General features: G+C 51.8%; 1 protein-coding gene across 1 annotated transcript in view; it reads left to right on the top strand.

Annotated features, from left to right (window-relative positions):
• Positions 1-132: 132 nt before the first annotated feature.
• Positions 133-18,063, top strand: part of LOC119847874 (IgGFc-binding protein-like) — an 83,058-nt gene continuing 65,127 nt past the window's right edge. The window contains exons 1-11 of the mRNA XM_043502307.1: positions 133-417; positions 1,922-2,495; positions 5,006-5,583; positions 6,052-6,622; positions 7,316-7,911; positions 8,291-8,353; positions 9,756-10,329; positions 10,581-10,774; positions 11,338-11,479; positions 13,097-13,437; positions 17,097-17,670. Of these exons, the coding sequence (XP_043358242.1) occupies positions 133-417; positions 1,922-2,495; positions 5,006-5,583; positions 6,052-6,622; positions 7,316-7,911; positions 8,291-8,353; positions 9,756-10,329; positions 10,581-10,774; positions 11,338-11,479; positions 13,097-13,437; positions 17,097-17,670 (4,492 nt within the window). The remainder of the gene's footprint in view (positions 418-1,921; positions 2,496-5,005; positions 5,584-6,051; positions 6,623-7,315; positions 7,912-8,290; positions 8,354-9,755; positions 10,330-10,580; positions 10,775-11,337; positions 11,480-13,096; positions 13,438-17,096; positions 17,671-18,063) is intronic.

Here is an 18,063-nt window from a genome sequence, read left to right as displayed (position 1 = left end):
CTCAGCCCCCTCTCTGCTCTCATATATAACTGATTAGTCTGGTGTTTCTTGTCTTTCTATTGTCTTTCCCCATTAGTTATTCCAAAGCCATCCTGCAGTGTGGTCCGCTGCAGAGAAGGAACTATTTGCAAAATGATAAATGGGCAGCCAGAGTGTGTGCCTGTCTCTCGGGGCACATGCTGGGCTGGAGGATACTTTCATTACCACACCTTCGATGGACGGGTGTATGGTTTCCATGGCACCTGCAACTACACGGTGGCTAAGACCTGCAGGGATGACTCTGTCCTGCCCTCCTTCCACGTCTTGGCCAAGAGCGAGAACAGTGGGAACACACAGGTTTTCTACATTGCGTCGGTGACTGTCCAGGTGGATGGAGTCACTGTCACAGCAGCCAGGGCTGAGGTCGGCTTTGTGTGGGTGAGTGCTTGGCACACATGTCACCTTGCTCCTCTACTCACCCTGTAGGCTTTACTAAATAGAGGGCAGGAAACTACACTCCCAACCTCCGCGTAGAATTGCAAGCTAGACAATATCTGGCATGGTCGGTACATAAATAGGCTACCTTGAAAAAAATACCCCAAGGTGTTGATTTAATAGGTGCTCTGCCACTGTATCTGTGCTGTCACCCACATACCAGCACTTTGATAGGGGACACTGTACTATTTAGATATGTAGGTGTCAGTAGCAGGACCTTTCTCCCGAGTTAATATTAAGCCCAATGCTCAGCAGGGCATTGGTGAGAGTTCTGCGGTAGGGAGCGGTCTGGGTACCAAGTACAGAGCACTCTCCCCTTGCAGTTAGTGCTGACCCCAATGCCCATCATGGCTCTAGCGGGTGCTGTGTGGCAGGAAGTGGTGTGGGGGGTCAGTTGGGGGTGCTGTCCCGTCAGAGTTGCACTGATCCCAATCTGGCGCTAGGCGATGCTGTGCTGAGGGGAGCAGATTGGGTGGCTCAGTGTAGGGAGCTGTCAGCTCTCTCACAAGCACATAGGATCTATACACCAGATAAAGTGTAGATGTGAACATTTGGTCATTACATATCCCACAGCATGTCGTGCAGGAGCAGGGCAAATCCCAGCTCCACTGAGTCCATCCTTCCGCAAATTCCCCAGCAGTTTCTAATATAACAGGGATTCCTCTGAGAGCCCACCTGAGGAGAATCCCCACTATTGGATCCAGGAGGACATGCCTGAGCTCTAAGATATGGGGAAACTCTGAGGCACATCTAGGCAGCTCAGGGCCTTTGAACTACAGAGCCCTCTCCAGCCTGAGGTACCTCAGGAGCCCCGGAACATTGTAGTCAGCTCCTAGAGACCTCTCGTCCCTCAAGTGATGCTGCTAATAGCTGTCACCAACGCAGCCCCTTCTTTCAGTGGAACCGCTACTTAACTGCTCTAACTAATGCAGTCCCTGTCTTTTACAGCAGCTGCCAGCAATTCTTGTCGCCAGCCCTTTCATCTACAATGGGCTATATTGAAATTACGGGTCCAATATTGGAATTGTTTGGAAAAATTCCAATCAATAGCAATGGAACCAACTCATAATTTTCAATGAATCTGGACCCAAATCTGACCCAAATTATAGCATCATACTAGATAGAGGTGGCTAGAAAAAGTTAATGCCATTTGGGAGAGGATTTCAATCATTTGAAAATTAGTTTCATTCCAATATGGAATGAAAACCAAAAATTACTAAATTTTCTGGGAAGGGGAATGGAGTCCTGGCTCCAGGTCAGTCTTTGAAATCTGTTTGGTTTCCATCAAAAAGTCATTGAAAAGGAACTATTTCCTGAAAATGTTTGGATTTTGAAGAATAGGCAAATAAATACTAGTGAAAAATTGTATCTGAGAAGAGGTCACTTTGTATATGAAAGACCCTGTGCACTCAATTGTGACCTTTGCCCTTTCTTTCTCACTGGGAAGGTGAATAACACCAGGGCCCACTTACCCATCTCCCTGAACAATGGGACTCTTCGGCTCTATCAGAGCGGCACCTCCCTCGTCCTCCGCACTGACTTCAACCTCAGGGTGTCCTATGACTGGAACAACCACCTGAGGGTCACCGTCCCTAATGACTTCTCCAACAGCCTGTGTGGCCTGTGCGGCAACTATAATGGGGACCCCTCCGATGACTTCCGGACCCCAGACGGGGACCTGGCTCCCAGTGTCGCTGCCCTGGGGAAAAGCTGGGCAGTGGAAGATGAGGATCAGTTTTGCTGGCACGATTGCATTGGAGGTTGCAGGCCCTGTGCCGCCAGCATAGCCAGAAAGTACAAGGAGGAGGCCTTGTGTGGCCTGATAGCCAAGGTCTCAGATGGGCCCTTCAGCCAGTGCCACACCAAGGTGGATCCTACAGTCTACTTGGACAACTGCGTGTACGATCTATGCCACAACGACGGCTACAGGACAGCCCTGTGTGAGGCCCTGAAGGCCTATGCAGATGCCTGCCAGCTGGAGGGGGTCAGGATTGGGGAATGGAGGCAGCTGGCCAGATGCCGTGAGTACAGATTTGAATGCCAAGGTCTATGGTCTGCTGGTTAGATCAGGGAGCCTGGGGCTCAGCACTCTTGAGATGTACCCCTGTTGTTGGGAGTAGGGTTGCCAACTTTCTAATCACAGAAAACCGAACACCCTTGCCCCGCCTCCTGCCCTACCCCTTCTCCGAGGCCCCACCCTCTGCTCACTCCATTCCCCCCACCAACGTCACTTGTTCTCCCCAACCCTTGCTCACTCGCTCATTTTCACCAGCCTGGGGCGGGGGTTGGAGTGCAGGAGCGGGAGGGGGTAAGAGCTCTGGAGTGGGTCCAGAAATTAAGTTTTCAGAGGGCGGGAGGGGGCTCTGTGCTGGGGCGGGGGTTGGGGTGCAGGAGGGGGCTCTGGGCTGGAGCAGGGAGTGTGGGTGTGGGATGGAGTGCATGGTGCAGGCTCTGGGAGGGAGTTTGGGTGAGGGAGGAGGTTCAGGGCTGGGGCATGGGGTTGGGGCACGGGAGGGGATGCAGGGTGCAGCCTCTGGGTAGTGCTTACCTCAGGCAGCTACTTGAATCGAAAAGGGACCCTGGCAGCTCTGGTCAGCACCACTGACTGAACCATTATAATTCTGGTTGGTGGCACAATGGGGCTGGCAGGCTCTCTACTTGGCTCCATATGACTCCTGGGAAGTAGCAATATGTCCCTTTTGCTCGGAGGTGGCCACAGGGCTCTGCACACTGCTCCTGCCCCCACGTGCTGCCCCTGTAGCTCCCATTTGCCATTCCTGGCCAGTGGGAGGTGTGGAGCCGGCACTCGGGGTGGGGGCATTGCATTGAGCCCCTGTGGCCGCCCCTGAGCCAGAGGGACAGCTGCTTCCCAGGATCCGCATGGAGCCGGGTAGAGAGCCTGCCAGCCCCACTGTGCCAGCAATCAGAATTTTAACGGGTCAGTCAGCAGTGCTGACTGGAGATGCCAGGGTCCCTTTTCCACTGGGTGTTCTTGTCGAAAACCAAACACCCAGACACCCTATTTGGGAGGGAGTGTGCTCAAGTGATTTGGAATTGAGCAATGATTGAGAAATCAGAGCTTCTGGATTCTATTGTACCTACAGTACTTGTCTGTCCACGGTATTGCTAAGGAGCCCGTGTAGATTTGTGTGTAGATTTGCCCTAATTATGTGATGTACAGCCACAGCAGTAACTGAATTGGTTTTACATGTCTACACTCTACTCCTTGTGTCAGCGGTGCACATCCTCATCAGGAGCGCTTGCACCAATTTAACTGTCAGTGTGGGGCATTGTGGGAAGGCTTCTGAAAAACAGCAACAGTCGGTGTAATCAATGCACCGTCTACACAGATTCTGCATCAACCTAATTACATCGACCTAAGTGCTATGTCTTCCGCGGAGGTGGAGTTATTAAGTCAGTGCAGTAGGTGAGTTACAGAGGTGGGAGCTAAATTTTAGTGTAGACTCCTACAGAATTAGGTTGACATAAGCTGCCCTACATCCATCTAACTCTATAGTGTAGACCAGGTCTCTGTCTGAGCTCTTTGGTCAGACTCCAGGTGAGAGCCCCGACTCCTGCCAGCAGCCAACCCTTATTTCCCCACATTACGTTTCCCAGTCCTTTCTTCTTGAGCTGGGGGATTTTTGCTCCACCTCTCTGCTGAGAGGCAAGGAAATCCATCACCTCAGAGTCGTTTATTGCTAAGTGTCAGTGTCCTTGTGACTGCATTTGCCATGATCTTCTGGATTCTCCACTGATATGGGGTCCCTCTCAGCCAGTCCTTTTTAATGACCCATCCAGCTGAGACAGCTCGGCAACATTCATACCGATGTTTCTTACATGTCTACACTAGCAAGCTTAGAGCGGCACAGCTGCACCGATACACCTGTGCTGCTGTAAGATCGCTCGTGTAGCTGCGTTATGCTGATGGGAGAGAGCTCTCCCATCAGCATAATAAAACCAGCTCAACGAGTGGCAGTAGCTCTGCTGGCAGGAGAGCATCGCCCGTCAACATAGCGCTCTGCACACAAGTGCTTATGCCAGCAAAACTTGTGTTGCTCGGGGGAGGTGTTGTTTTTCACACCCCTGAGTGACAAAATTTTTGCTGATATAAGTGCTCGTGTAGACATGGCCTTAGCTTGCCCTGGGAGCAAACAGTCATTTTGGACACACTGGGTAACACAGAAGGCATATGGGAAAACTGAGGCACACATAGAGATTATAAAAATAGTACATACAATCCCCACTTCATCACAGCCTGTCACTTTGAGTATCTAACATCGACTGATAACACATGGATGGTTGAGGTGAAATGATGGCTGTTTTTAAGTGACTCTTCCTACTATGGGCCTGATCCTGTAAGGGGCTAAGCACCTTCTACAACATACTGAGCACCCTCAGCCAATGTTGAGGTCACTGGGATTTGAGGTCTCTCAGAGCCCCACAAGATACATCCCTTTCTGTCTATTTTAAATATTGCTTTTGCGTGGAGAGGGTTTGCTGTTAAATCTGTGGGTCCTTCACTCCCCAGTCATGGAGTGCTCCCTGGAGAACAGCCAGTACCAGCTGTGTGGAACAGCCTGCCCAGCCACGTGCGTGGACCAGTCAGCCCCCAGCAGCTGCCAAGACCCCTGCGTGGAAAGCTGCCAGTGCAAAGATGGTTTTGTGCTGAGCCAGGGCAAATGCATCCCCAAGGGCAGCTGTGGGTGCCTCTTTGAGGGACGCCCCTATGCCCCCAATGAGAGTTTCTGGGTTGATGAGGCATGTGGGACACGGTGCATGTGCAACGCAGCCACTAGACAAGTTGAATGCGTGGCCGCTACATGCAAACACTCGGAGAGGTGCGGGCTAGTGAACGGCATACGGGGCTGTTACCCCTCCAGCTATGCCACTTGCTCTGTGACACGGAATCTGCACTACACCACCTTTGATGGACAGAGATACGACTTCCAAGGCACCTGCCGCTACCAGCTAACTATCCTATGCAAGAAGGGAGAGGGACTGGTGGACTTTGAAGTCTACTTCCAGGAAAGCAATGCTGCTCCTGTGCAGATCAAGGTCTATGAGACCGACATCAGGGTCAGCAATCAATTCCCTGGGAAAATCATGGTGAGTTTCAGAAATCACATCTAGTCTCTAAAACCTTTCTTGAAAGTCGCCTGTGAAATCAGAAGTCGGTTGCAGAAAGTGCATGGAAGGATTTTAGAAAACAGATTAAATATTAACTGGACTCTGATGTGAATGGGAAGCCAGTGGAGAAGTTAGAGGGTTGGGATGATGTGGTTACACTTCATCTGTGTGAGAAGGTGTCAATAGCCCCCAGCATATGTGGGAACTTGGAGAGCTGGGGATCACAGAGGAGGGAATAGCAATAACCAATGTCAGAGAAAAGGAAAATCTGGTTGGAGGATCCTGCCCAGTCTGGGAAGCTGGGACTCAGGCAGGCTGTAGAGGAGGGAGCAGGTCAACCTGGATGAAGATTTCAGCAGCAGTAGATGGGCCAGAGCTCTGTGCTGGAGACAGAGGTTCCACCACGAGCGAGCAATGTTTCATATCCCATATGTCTTGCTTTTACAGGTGAACAGTTTCCTGATTACCCTTCCCTTCAACCTCAATGATAAGAAAATCACTATGTATAAAAAGGGTTGGGCCACAATGATCCAGACAGACTTTGGTCTCACCGTTACCTATGCCAGGTGGTCAGGACGTACCACAATCACTCTGCCAGTCACCTATGCGGGAGCTGTGTGTGGTCTGTGTGGCAGTTTCAACAGGGACAGGGAGGACGACATGCTCATGAGGGATGGTACACTGGCACCAAACCCCATCAGCTTTGGCCAGAGCTGGAAGGTGGGAGACCTCCCAGGATGCACTGCAGTAACGATACCACCATGCACAAGTATAGAGGCTATTGAAAAACAACAACGAGGTAGCAGAGGGCAGTGTGGGCTCATCTTATACAAGAGTGGCCCTTTCAGAGGATGTCACAGCAAGGTGGACCCCCATGGATACTTCGTAGACTGCGTGTACGGCTATTGCGTCCTTAATGGGCAGGAGAGTAACGTCTGCCAGGCCGTTGCTGGCTATTCTGAGGCATGTCAGGAAGCTGGAGCTATGGTGCGTCCCTGGAGGACTCCGAAATTCTGCTGTGAGTCCCCCGTGTTCACCGCTGCCTGCCCCTTGGGGATCGTTAATTCTTGTTGGCTGGTAGATGTGGATCTAAACACTGCAGAACATTTTTAACAGACAATGGTCTCTCTCAGCAGGCAGCTGCACCCTAGCCCAGGGTGCAGCAGCCAAGGCCACTATGAGTGCTGAACCCACAGCACTCGTAGTGGCCTTGGCAGCTGCACCCTGGGCTAGGGAAACACTGCTAGGAATGTAGTGTGCTCTCCATGGCCAGTCCAGTCCTTGCCTTCCCTTCTGAGACTGGGACATAATCAGAGCTGGGACTCAAGGTGGCTACTAATTGGGGTGTTTGTCCATTAGAAACTGGGCTGGGAACCCACCAACTCATCCCATACAAGCCATCAGTTGGGAATGAATTTTAACCGCTATTGACCTGCATTCAAAACAAAAAGCTAGAAGTGAAACCATGAAACAATAAACCAAATTAGAAGCCTCATTGTAGGAGAGAGATTGTCTGTATCCTATCTCCTGGCCTCTGTGAAGCAGCCAGTTCATCAGACCTGGGACCCCATTACAGATGGTGCCTTTCGTTAATTAACCAAACCAAGGAAATAGAAAATTAGGAGCTTAAATGAAATTGCATCTTCTAGTAATGTTCCTTTTTACACATTGCTAACGCACTATATGAGCTAACTCTTTGTTCTAATTACAGCTCCGTCCTGTCCCGCGAACAGTCACTATGAATTCTGCAGCAGCAGCTGCGATCTGACATGCAGCAACCTCTATGCCCCGGTGCAATGCACAACCCAGTGTAAGGAAGGCTGCGTGTGTGATGAGGGCTTTGTTCTCAGTGATGACTGCTGCGTCCCCATTTCCCAGTGCGGATGCCTCCACAGGAGACTTTACTACCAGGCCGGGGAGACCTTCCACCCGAGCGGTTCATGCAAGGAGCAGTGCGTGTGTCAGGCTGGTGGGGAGGTTGTGTGTAAGGCATTCTCCTGTGGTGCTGGTGAGGAATGTGGGGTGGTGGACGGTGTCCAAAAATGCCACCCATTTGGATCTGCAACCTGTTCTGCCTCTGGTCATTCCCACTACCTCTCTTTCGATGGAGTCTCCTTTGACTTCCAAGGCACCTGCACCTACCTCCTGGCCAAGACCTCCACCAATGCCAGTCATCTTACACCATTTACTATCAGCATAGAGAAAGAAGATTGGGGCCCAAGGAACATGTCTGTGGCCAAACTGTTATCCATTAAGGTGTATGGGATCACACTCACCCTGCTGCAAAACAAACAAGGGCTCATCATGGTAAGTACTCCACAGTCTCATGGACAGAGATTTTATTCTATTCTACACAGGTTTGTTTGCAGTTTGCCCATCTCTCTAATGCCCCCTCGGGGCAAAGGTTGCGCTGCAGGTAGTCTGCCTCAGCTTCCCGTCTTGGGCTCCTCAGTAGCTCAGAAGACAAGCTAAATAACAACTGCCCTCCTTAAGGTCTGGATTATTAAATTAGCAAACATGAAAAATAAAGTTTTCAAGTCCATCCATTTTTCTCCATACCAGGTCACTCTGAGTTCTTTCCTGTCTGTATTCGTGCTCTCCAAATTTCAAGTTTCCCTGCTAGAGTCTATTTGCTCCCATCAACCTCTTGATTCTCTTCTGTTCTCCCTGAGAACTCTCTCTGCAGGGCCAGCCTCCCATCTTCCTCCTGCTGCTCTTGCAGGGGAATCAGGTGATTCGTGCTCCTCAGGTATGCCTCCTTAGTAATCAGGGTTGGCTGGCCCACTGGCCTTAAATGACAAGCCACCCTCTTACTAATTCTTATAACGTGCGCATCCATGTAGTATTTCCCAGCAACACACTAAGTAACTTAACCAACTCCCTCATCCTATCCCCAGGAGGATATGTGCGTGCAGGGGATAGTTTTGTATTTGATTTACTTTTAAAAGATATAAATGTGCACACATCTTGCCTTCTATATATGTGGCTGTGTGTGTTTGAGACAGCAGGTCAGAGAAATGCACCTTGCACTTGGGGCGGAAGTGGTGAGGTTTGTCAGGGTCCTTTGTTCCTGAGTCATTCCCCAGTCTCGAACTGGTCACCAGTAAAGCTCCATCTCCTGCACAGGCAAACTTTACCCTTATTGTTCCAGAAGAAGGAAATGGTCAGCTATGATCTTCATCCTGGAGGTTTAATTGATCTTTTAGATACCCAGGGCCCAGGCCATTGAGCGCCTTGAAGATAAGGTCTGAGAACTTGAACTGGATTCAGTGTTCTCTTTGGAAGGCAGAAGAGGGAGCAGAGGACAGTTTTGATGTGTTCTCAGTAGCCAGTGCTGGTGAGGAGACGCTTCTGTACCTGATAGAGATTCTGGAGTGCTGAAGGGTTCATGGTATATCACATTACTGAAGTCCAGAAGAGAGGTGACGAAGGCATGAAATAATTGATGCCAGATCATCATCCATCAGGATGGAAAAGAGTCTCCTGGCCAACTGGAGATGGTAGGAAGTATTGCTCATGGATGCTGCTATGTCAGAGCTTCGTTTGGGCAAGTTGAGCATCTTCCTAGCTCAACTCAATCTTCTTTGCCTCCCTTCTTGGTTTATACACCATGTTTCTGGGAATTAATGATTTGGGGAACTCTCTACACCTAATTCATATTTTTGCAAACATGGAATAAACTTCCTCCCCATTTTAACTCCATTGGTTCTTTGTTGAAGAATTTCTCCCATGATGCATTCCCCTGAGAAGTCTTCAGTCTAACTTGGGACAAATACAACATGTGGTAAATTGGTGGAGATAGGAGAAGAAGGCAAGGGGTGAAGGAAAGAGGGTCTTTAGGGGAGAAGGGGAGATAGACAAGAAGTAGGAGAATGTTCTGTGTGCAGGACTTTGCATGAAAAGGAAGTGCAAGCCAAACATGGTTGGAGAAAATAGCAATGGTAAAGAGAGAGAACTGGGAGGGAGCTGAGGTGATGTGGAGAGGAGAGAAGAGATGTAGGGCGGCAATGTGAAGACCTTGGAAGGTGAGAACAAGTCATCCCAAAGTGAAATCTGGAGTCATTCTGATTTATGCCATGTGTCAGTGAGAGCAGAATCTTGTCTATGTCCCTGCTTCCCCGTGCTCACAGGGAATGTTCTCTCTCTTCCAGGTGAACGGGGTGTCCCACAACCTGCCAGTAATCATGGCTGATGGGCAACTTAGAGCATATCAACATGGCAGAAACATTCTGGTGCAAACCAACTTCGGCCTCATTGTGAGCTATGACCTGGTTTACCAGGCCAGGGTCACCGTCCCAGAAAGCTACGAGGGCCAGACGTGTGGCCTGTGCGGGAACTACAATGGACAGGAAGACGAGGAGTTTCTGCTCCCCGATGGCAGGACAGCCCCTGATGAGGCAGCATTTGGGTCTGCTTGGGAAGTCCAGATCCCAGGAGCATCCTGTATAGACAGATGTGCTGGAAACAGCTGTCCAGTTTGTGAAGAGAAGAAGAAGGATGTCTTCAAAGGGCACAACTACTGTGGGCTGCTCACAGACCCCGACGGCCCCTTCGCGGCCTGCCACGGCGCAGTCAGCCCCAGCGTGTATCAGAGGAACTGCCTGTATGATCTGTGCCTGGGCAACAGGGACTCCCAGGTCCTGTGCCAGAGCATCCATAGCTATGTAACGGCCTGCCAAGAGGCCGGGGCCCCCATCCAGCCATGGAGGAGCGCCTCCTTTTGCCGTAAGTGCGCGGACAGTGTAGGAACTCTGAGATGCACAGGGGGTGGGGTCAATATTGCTGAGCATCTTGTTCCAGGCCTCTGGGCTTCTTCTGAAACTCTTCTCAGTAGGAACCAACAATCTCATGTTCCTTTCTAAAGGTGCCCTGTTCCTCTCCTCCCTGTCCTGCTCTCCTCTCCTTTTGTGTCTGTCTCTCTGTGCTGTGGTGTGAGATCTTTCCAGGCAACATTTATTTCTCTCTCTCTATTTAAGCTGTGAGCTGCCCAGCCAACAGCCACTACGAAGTCTGCGCTGACCTCTGTACCACCACCTGCTCTGGAGACATCATGGACTGCCCAGAGACCTGTGCTGAAGGCTGCCAGTGTGACGACGGCTTCTTCTTCGATGGCCAGGGCTGTGTGACTCTGCAGAGCTGTGGGTGCTTTGAGCATGGGAGATATTACAAGGTACCACCCCCTGCTGGAGCATCTGGGTCTGATCTAATTTTTGCTCTGTCCCCATCTTAATCCCTACACAGGTCAAGAATATAGGGTTTGCTATATTGGATCAGAACACTAATCCATCCAGGCTGGCTTCCCTCTCTGCTAGTATCTAATGCTCAAAGCGCCAAAAAAGGCCAGAAGATTTAATGCCCAGATGGGCGCAGTGACTTGCTCAAGGCCACCTAGGGAATGAGTAGCAGATGGGAGGTTAAAACCTAGGAGTTGTTCCTGGCTTTAAGCCCAGTCCTTAGCCTATTAGACAGCCTTTATCTCTAAAGGCAAGAGGAAATAATATTATGACACAATGGACATTTTTATAGATACATAGATTCTAAGGCCAGAAGGGTCCATTGTGATCATCTAGTCTGCCCTCCTGTATAACACAGGCCAGAGAGCTGCCCCAATATCATTCTGAGAGCACATCTGTTAGAAAAACACATCCACAGCTCTGGGTTTAGCGCTATCAAAATTATTTTAAATAATCCAGTTACATTCTGTTGTTTCCTGTTTTCGAAATGTTCCATCAGCCCAATGAGACAGTCCTGATGAACGAATGCCAGCAAAGCTGCACATGTGTTCCTGCCCGAGGGGTGACCTGTAAAGGCCATGGCTGCTCCCGAGAAGAAATCTGCCAGATTAGAGATGGCGTCAGGGCCTGCATCAGCATAGGTACAGGACAGTCACTGTTTGAAATGTACCCTTAAGGGTTATTGTACAGGAGCAAGTAAGTAGCTGGGGTTATGTCTCCTCACCCTTCTCACTCTCCCCCTTCATTTAGCCTGGAACTTTGACCCATAATATTGCAGAATTTCGACTGGAAGGATGGGAAGACTTGTTGGGTCTCTCCAGCAGAGCTGGGTGGGCAGCTGTCAGGGATCTATGCACATTCCATGATTCTCTCCTTGGGCGCAGCCTGGGGGCTGCTATAAACAGAAAACCCTGGCTACAGACCCATAGGGGCCATCAGTCATCTGGGTAGTGTCGGAGCCCATCACCTCTCACCACTCTCCTTGTCTGCTCCACGCTAGAGGTCTGCTTGGGCCTAATTTCTGAGGAGCCCAAGCCCAAGAAGGTCAGGTCATTTTCCGACCCAGCCTGACTCTTCCAATGAAAGTGAATGAGTGCTATGGCCACCTCCCGCCCATGGGGTTGGCACGACCATGGCTATGTACCCTGTTCCTGCCATCCGCCATCCCTGGCAGCAGTGTGTGCGCTCTGGGGCAGCTCCCTCACTCCACAGGACACATAAGGCAGCCAGGTGGCAGTGCTAGTAGGAGCTGCGCATGCACCCACCTCCGCGCTCATCCCACAGGTAGGGTGGCCAACTGTCCCATTTGTGAAAACTGAACACTGAGCACAGGAACCTCCCCTGCTCCACTTCTTCCCCCAAGGCCCTGTCCCCTGTTCCTCTTTCCCCATCCACTGTCACTCACTGCTCTCTCCACCACCGTGCCCCTGATAGCTGAGCAGGGCTCTAGGGGTGGAAGGGTGACTGGGGTAGGATGTTGGAGAGAGAGCAGGGCTCTGAGGGTGATGGGGTGACTGAGGCAGGGTGGGGGAGGGAGAGGCATGCTCAAGGCAGGATGGGGAGCTGCTGGTATGCCGGTACCTTTCTCCGCCGGAGCTGTTGCTGAGTGCTTCTCCAGGCTCCAGCAGCAGCTTTTGCTCTCCCCCTTCCCTGGGTGGCGGAGGCCGGTTACTGTAGGTAACTGGACTTTTAATGTTTGGTCAGCAGTGATGACCGGACACTGCCAAGTTCCCTTTTCGACCAGACTTTCCAGGCAAAAAATGGACACCTGGCAACCCTACCCACAGGCAGAAGGAGAACAGCTTACTTGACCCAAGCCCAAGAGGGTCCCGTTGATTTCCTACTCAACCTGACCCAGACCTGACACTTGCTGTCAGCTCCCGTCAGGTTTGGGTTGCATTGCAGGGCTCTGCTCCATATTACCTGTCATGTGGCCCTCTGTGTTCACCAGCTGCACTAGAGGCTGTGGGGAGGGTGATATAGGAGGTGGCTCTGCTGGCTCAAAGACTGCTGTGGTCTCACCCCAGCAGAGGACTTGTGGGAGCTTTGGGAACTGTCCAAGGGAAATATGTATGGGGATGGATGGCTAGATAGATTGATCATTTGCTCCATTTCACAAACAGGCTAGATTAAGAAGTAGGATTACAATGACACTAAATATCATCCCAATTTTCACACCACCCTCAGCCCCCTCTCCACTCTCATATATAACTGATTAGTCTGGTGTCTCTTGTCTTTCTATTGTCTTTCCCCATTAGTTATTCCAAAGCCATCCTGCAGTGTGGTCCGCTGCAGAGAAGGAACTATTTGCAAGATGATAAATGGGCAGCCAGAGTGTGTGCCAGTCTCCCAGGCCACGTGCTGGGCTGGGGGTTATTTGCATTACCACACCTTCGATGGACGGGTGTATGATTTCCACGGCACCTGCAACTACACAATGGCCAAGACCTGCAGGGATGCCTCCAGCCTGCCCTCCTTCCATGTCATAGCCAAGAGCGAGAACAGTGGGAACACACAGGTCTTCTACATTGGGTCGGTGACTGTCCAGGTGGATGGAGTCACCGTCACAGCAGCCAGGGCTGAGGTCGGCTTTGTGGGGGTAAGTGCTGGGCATGGTCAGTACGTTGATAGGATACTTTGAAAATATTTACCCAAGGTGTTGCAGGGGGTAGAATTGTTTAAGTAGTAGAGGGTGCTCTCCTCCTGAATTGGTGCTGTCCTGAAGCCATGGCACTGTACTACGTTCAGATGTACAGATATGCCAGTAGGGCGCACTCTCCCCTTGGAGTCAGTGCTGACCTCAATTCCCATCATGGCAATACCAGTCATGAATAAGGCAAGCGGCCAGCAGGGGGCACTGACACAATTCCAAAGCTCTGTGCTTGGGGCTACTGTCAGCAACTGAGACATGGGCGGTCAGACCTCCTGGCTGGAGTAGTGGCAGTCAGGGCTAGTAGCCAGATCTGGAGTCAGGAACCAGGAGTCAGAGACAAGGGTCTAAACTAGGGTGACCAGATGAAACAGACAAAATATTGGAACACATGGGGGGGAGGGAGAAAAAGCGGCCGAAGTGGCCAAAGCCGCAATATCGGGACAAATGTCCCACGCATCGGTCGGGATGCAGGACAAAGAACTAAAAACCGGGACAGTCCCGATTTTATCGGGACATCTGGTCACCCTAATCAAAACAACCGCCCGTCACTCGCCAATGGCTCTAATTGACACAGCCCCTCCCCTGCAGGAGCCGCTCCCTGACGGCTCTAACTGACGCGCTCTGGGTGCCAGGCGTCCGGTTTTCAATCTGAACACCCAGTCGAAAAGGGACTCTGGCGGCTCCAGTCAGCACAGCTGACTGGACTGCTAAAAGTCTGGTTGGCCGCAGAGGGGCAGGCAGGCACCGTGCCCAGCTCAGCTCAGCACAGCTCCCGGGAAGCAGCCCAGCATGTCCCTCGAGCTCCTATGCGGAGGGGCAGCAAGGGGGCTCCGCGCACTGCCCCTGCCTGCAGGCGCCGCCCTGAACACTGGCTCTGCAGCTCCCTTTGACAGAGAACTGTGGCCAATGGGAGCTGCGGGGGCAGCGCCTGCAGGTGGGGGCAGCACACAGAGCCCGTGACATGCCACCATTTCCCGGGAGTCACGCGGACTTCCTCCATCCCTGGGAAATGCCAGGGCCGCCTGAGGTCAGCACCGCCCGGAGCCCACACCCCGAACTCCCTCCCCCACTCCAATCCCCTGCCCTGGCCCTGAGCCCCATCCCACACCCAAATTCCCTCCTGGTACCCGTACCCCACAACCCCTCCTGCATCCCAACCCCCTGCCCCATCCCTGAGCCCCCTCCTGCACCAAACTGCCTCTCTGTGCCTGCACCCTGCACCCCCTCCCACACCCCAATCCCCTGCCCCAGCCTGAAGCCCCATCCTGCACCCTGAACCCCTCATTTCTGACCCCATCCCAAAGCCTACACCTGAGACCAGAGCCCGTACCTCCTCCAACACCCCAACCCCCTGCCCCAGCCCGGAGCCCCCTTCCACACTCCAGACCCCCGGCCCCACCCCCAGCCCAGAGCCACCTCCTGCAGCCTAAACCTCTCATCCCTGGCCCCACCCCAGAATACTCACTCCCAGCTGGAGTCCTCACCCTCTCCTGCACCCCAACCTCCTGCCCCAGCCCAGAGCCCCCTCCCACACTCCAAAACCTTTGGCCCCAGCCCAGAGCCCCTCCTGCATCCCAAATCCCTCATCCCCAGATCCACCCCAGAATCCTCCCCCCAGCCGGAGCTCTCACCCCCTCTGCATCCCAACCCCCTTCTGCAGCCCTGAGCCCCCTCCCACACTCCAAACCCCTTGGCCCCAACCTGGAGCCCGCTCCTACCCCCAAACCCGCAGCCCACAGCCTTCACCACCTCCTGCACCCTAACCCCCTGCCCCAGCCGGATGAAAATGAGTGAGTGAGCGAGGATGGGAGAGAGCGAGCAACAGAGGGAGGGGGGATGGAGTGAATGGAGGCGGGGCCTCTGAGAAGGGGTGGGGCCACAGGGCAGGGAGCAGAGCAAGGGTGTTTGGTTTTCTGCAATTTAGAAAGTTGACAACCCTAGACGTGGCCCTCTCCCCTGCAGGAGCCGCTCCCTAATGGCTCTAGGTGACACAGCTTCCTCCCTGTAGCCACTTCCTAATGGCTTTAACTGATGCAGCCCCCTCGCCCTCAAAATTCCAACTTTTGAACGGTTTGCTCTGTCATGGTGGCCGTGCTGGTCCCAGGGACAAGGTGGGAGAGATAATGTCTTTTTTTATTGGACCAGCTTCTGTTGGTGAAAGGGACAAGTCATCCAGCTACCCAGAGCTCTTCTTCAGGTCTGGGAATGGTACTCAGGGCTGGTCTATGCGAGAGAATTAGATTGACTCGGGGGGTGCCCCAACCCCTCTCCACCTCTTTCCACCCCCCTCTCCACCACTTTCCCCAAGCCCCTGTCCCCTCTGCACCCCTTCTTGCCCCCGCTCCTCTCCCTCACCCCAGCACCCCCTGCACACTGCAGAACAGCTGATGGCACTGGGCAGGAGGCACTGGGAGGGAGGTGGAGGAGTTGATCCATAGGGCTTCCAGAGGGTGCTCAGCACCCACTATTTGTTTTTTGTGTGTGCTCCAGCCTATTCGGGGGTGTGAAAAGTCCATACTCCAAGCAATGTAATTAAGTCATCGTAAGGGCTTGTCTACCCTTACAGAGCTGCACCAGTGCAGCTGCCGAGCTGTAGCACCTAGTGAAGATGTTACCTAGGCTGACAGAACACCTTCTCTTGTTGGCATAGGTACTCCACGCAGTCCACACTACAGTGCTAGGTCAATGCAAAGCAGTTGACCTTGACCAAGTGTCTACAGTAAAATTTCGCTCTTGAACATAATAGTCCCTGCTACATCGAGAGGTTGTCCCTGCTCATCCCTCCATGAGAGGTTTAGAGTCAATGTCAATGTAGTTAGGTCAATGCAATATCAATGTAGATATTGTGTTGATTACTGTTACTGGCTTTCAGAAGCCATCCCACAATGCCCCACACTGACAATACAATCGGTACAAGCGCTCCTGGTGATGATGCACATCGCACAGACACAAGGAGCAAAGAGTAGACATGCACAAGTGATGTAATCACTGAAGTGGCTTTATCCTGATGTAAATCAGGTCAACTTAATTGTGTAGTGTGGCCATGCCCTGATGGGTGGTACCTATGTCAACAGGTGATGCCCTCCTGTCAACATAGCGCTACTTGCACCGGGGAGTAGGTCAGTATAACTGTGTTGCTCAGGGGTTTGGATTTTCCACAGCTGTAGATTTCCAAATATAGACAAGCCCAGAGCATCATAGCTAAATAGAAGGTGGAAGAGATTGTTTAGCATAAGTGGTTAAACCCACTGACATCATAGGACAAAAAGGGTGGGTTATTGAGTTACAGATTGCTGTAATAATCTATAACTCCAGTGTCTTTATAAAACCATGATTTTTACTGTGCAGCAAAGTTAAGAATTTAGGATCCCAGTCTCGACTTTTGAAAGTGTGGTTCCATTATTAAACAACTTTCAAAACATTGAAATCCTCCAAAAACAATTACATTTCTCCACCTAGCTCTATTTAATATGATGTTTTAAAGTAATTCTGGTTCAGATTTGGGTCCAGGTTGCACTGCTTGTTAATCTGAATAGGGGCCTCTTTGCAAATGACAGACTAGTGCACTCAATTGTGACCTTTGCCCTTTCTTTCTCACCATGAAGGTGAATAACACCAGGGCCCACTTACCCATCTCACTGAACAATGGGACTCTTCGGCTCTATCAGAGCGGCACCTCCCTCGTCCTCCACACCGACTTCAACCTCAGGGTGTCCTATGACTGGAATAACCACCTGAGGGTCACTGTTCCTAGAGTCTTTTTGAACAGCCTGTGTGGCCTGTGTGGCAACTATAATGGGGACCCCTCCGATGACTTCCGGACCCCAGACGGGGACCTGGCTCCCAGTGTCGCCGCCCTGGGGAAAAGCTGGGCAGTGGAAGATGAAGATCAGTTTTGCTGGCACGATTGCATTGGAGGTTGTAGGCCCTGTGCCGCCAGCATAGTCAGAAAGTGCAAGGAGGAGGCCTCGTGTGGCCTGATAGCCAAGGTCTCAGATGGGCCCTTCAGCCAGTGCCACACCAAGGTGGATCCGACAGTCTACTTGGACAACTGTGTGTACGATCTATGCCACAACGACGGCTACAGGACGGCCCTGTGTGAGGCCCTGAAGGCCTATGCAGATGCCTGCCAGCTGGAGGGGGTCAGGATTGGGGAATGGAGGCAGCTGGCCAGATGCCGTGAGTACAGATTTGAATGCCAAGGTCTATGGTCTGCTAGTTAGACTGGGGAGCCTGGGGCTCAGCACTCTTGAATTGTAACCCTGGTGTTGGGAGGGGGCGTGATCGAGTGGTTTGGGATTGAGCAGTGATTGGGACATCAGGACTCCTGGGTTCTATTGTACTCACAGTATTTCTCACTGGAATTGCTAAGGTGTCTGTCACTTGGAGTATCTAACATCAACTAATAACACATGGATAGTTGGGGTAAAATGATGCCTGTTTTTAAGTCACTCTTCCCACCATGAACCTGATCCTGTAAGGTGCAAATCACCTTCGGCAGTGTGCTGAGCACCCTAACCTCCTGTTCAGGTCACTGGGGTTTGAGGGCTCTCAGACCCCACAAGATACATC

Source organism: Dermochelys coriacea, chromosome 24 (genome assembly GCF_009764565.3).
Source record: "Dermochelys coriacea isolate rDerCor1 chromosome 24, rDerCor1.pri.v4, whole genome shotgun sequence".
Taxonomy (NCBI): domain Eukaryota; kingdom Metazoa; phylum Chordata; order Testudines; family Dermochelyidae; genus Dermochelys; species Dermochelys coriacea.
The sequence above is the reverse complement of the archived record's forward strand: the minus strand, read 5'-3'. Positions and strand labels throughout refer to the sequence as shown.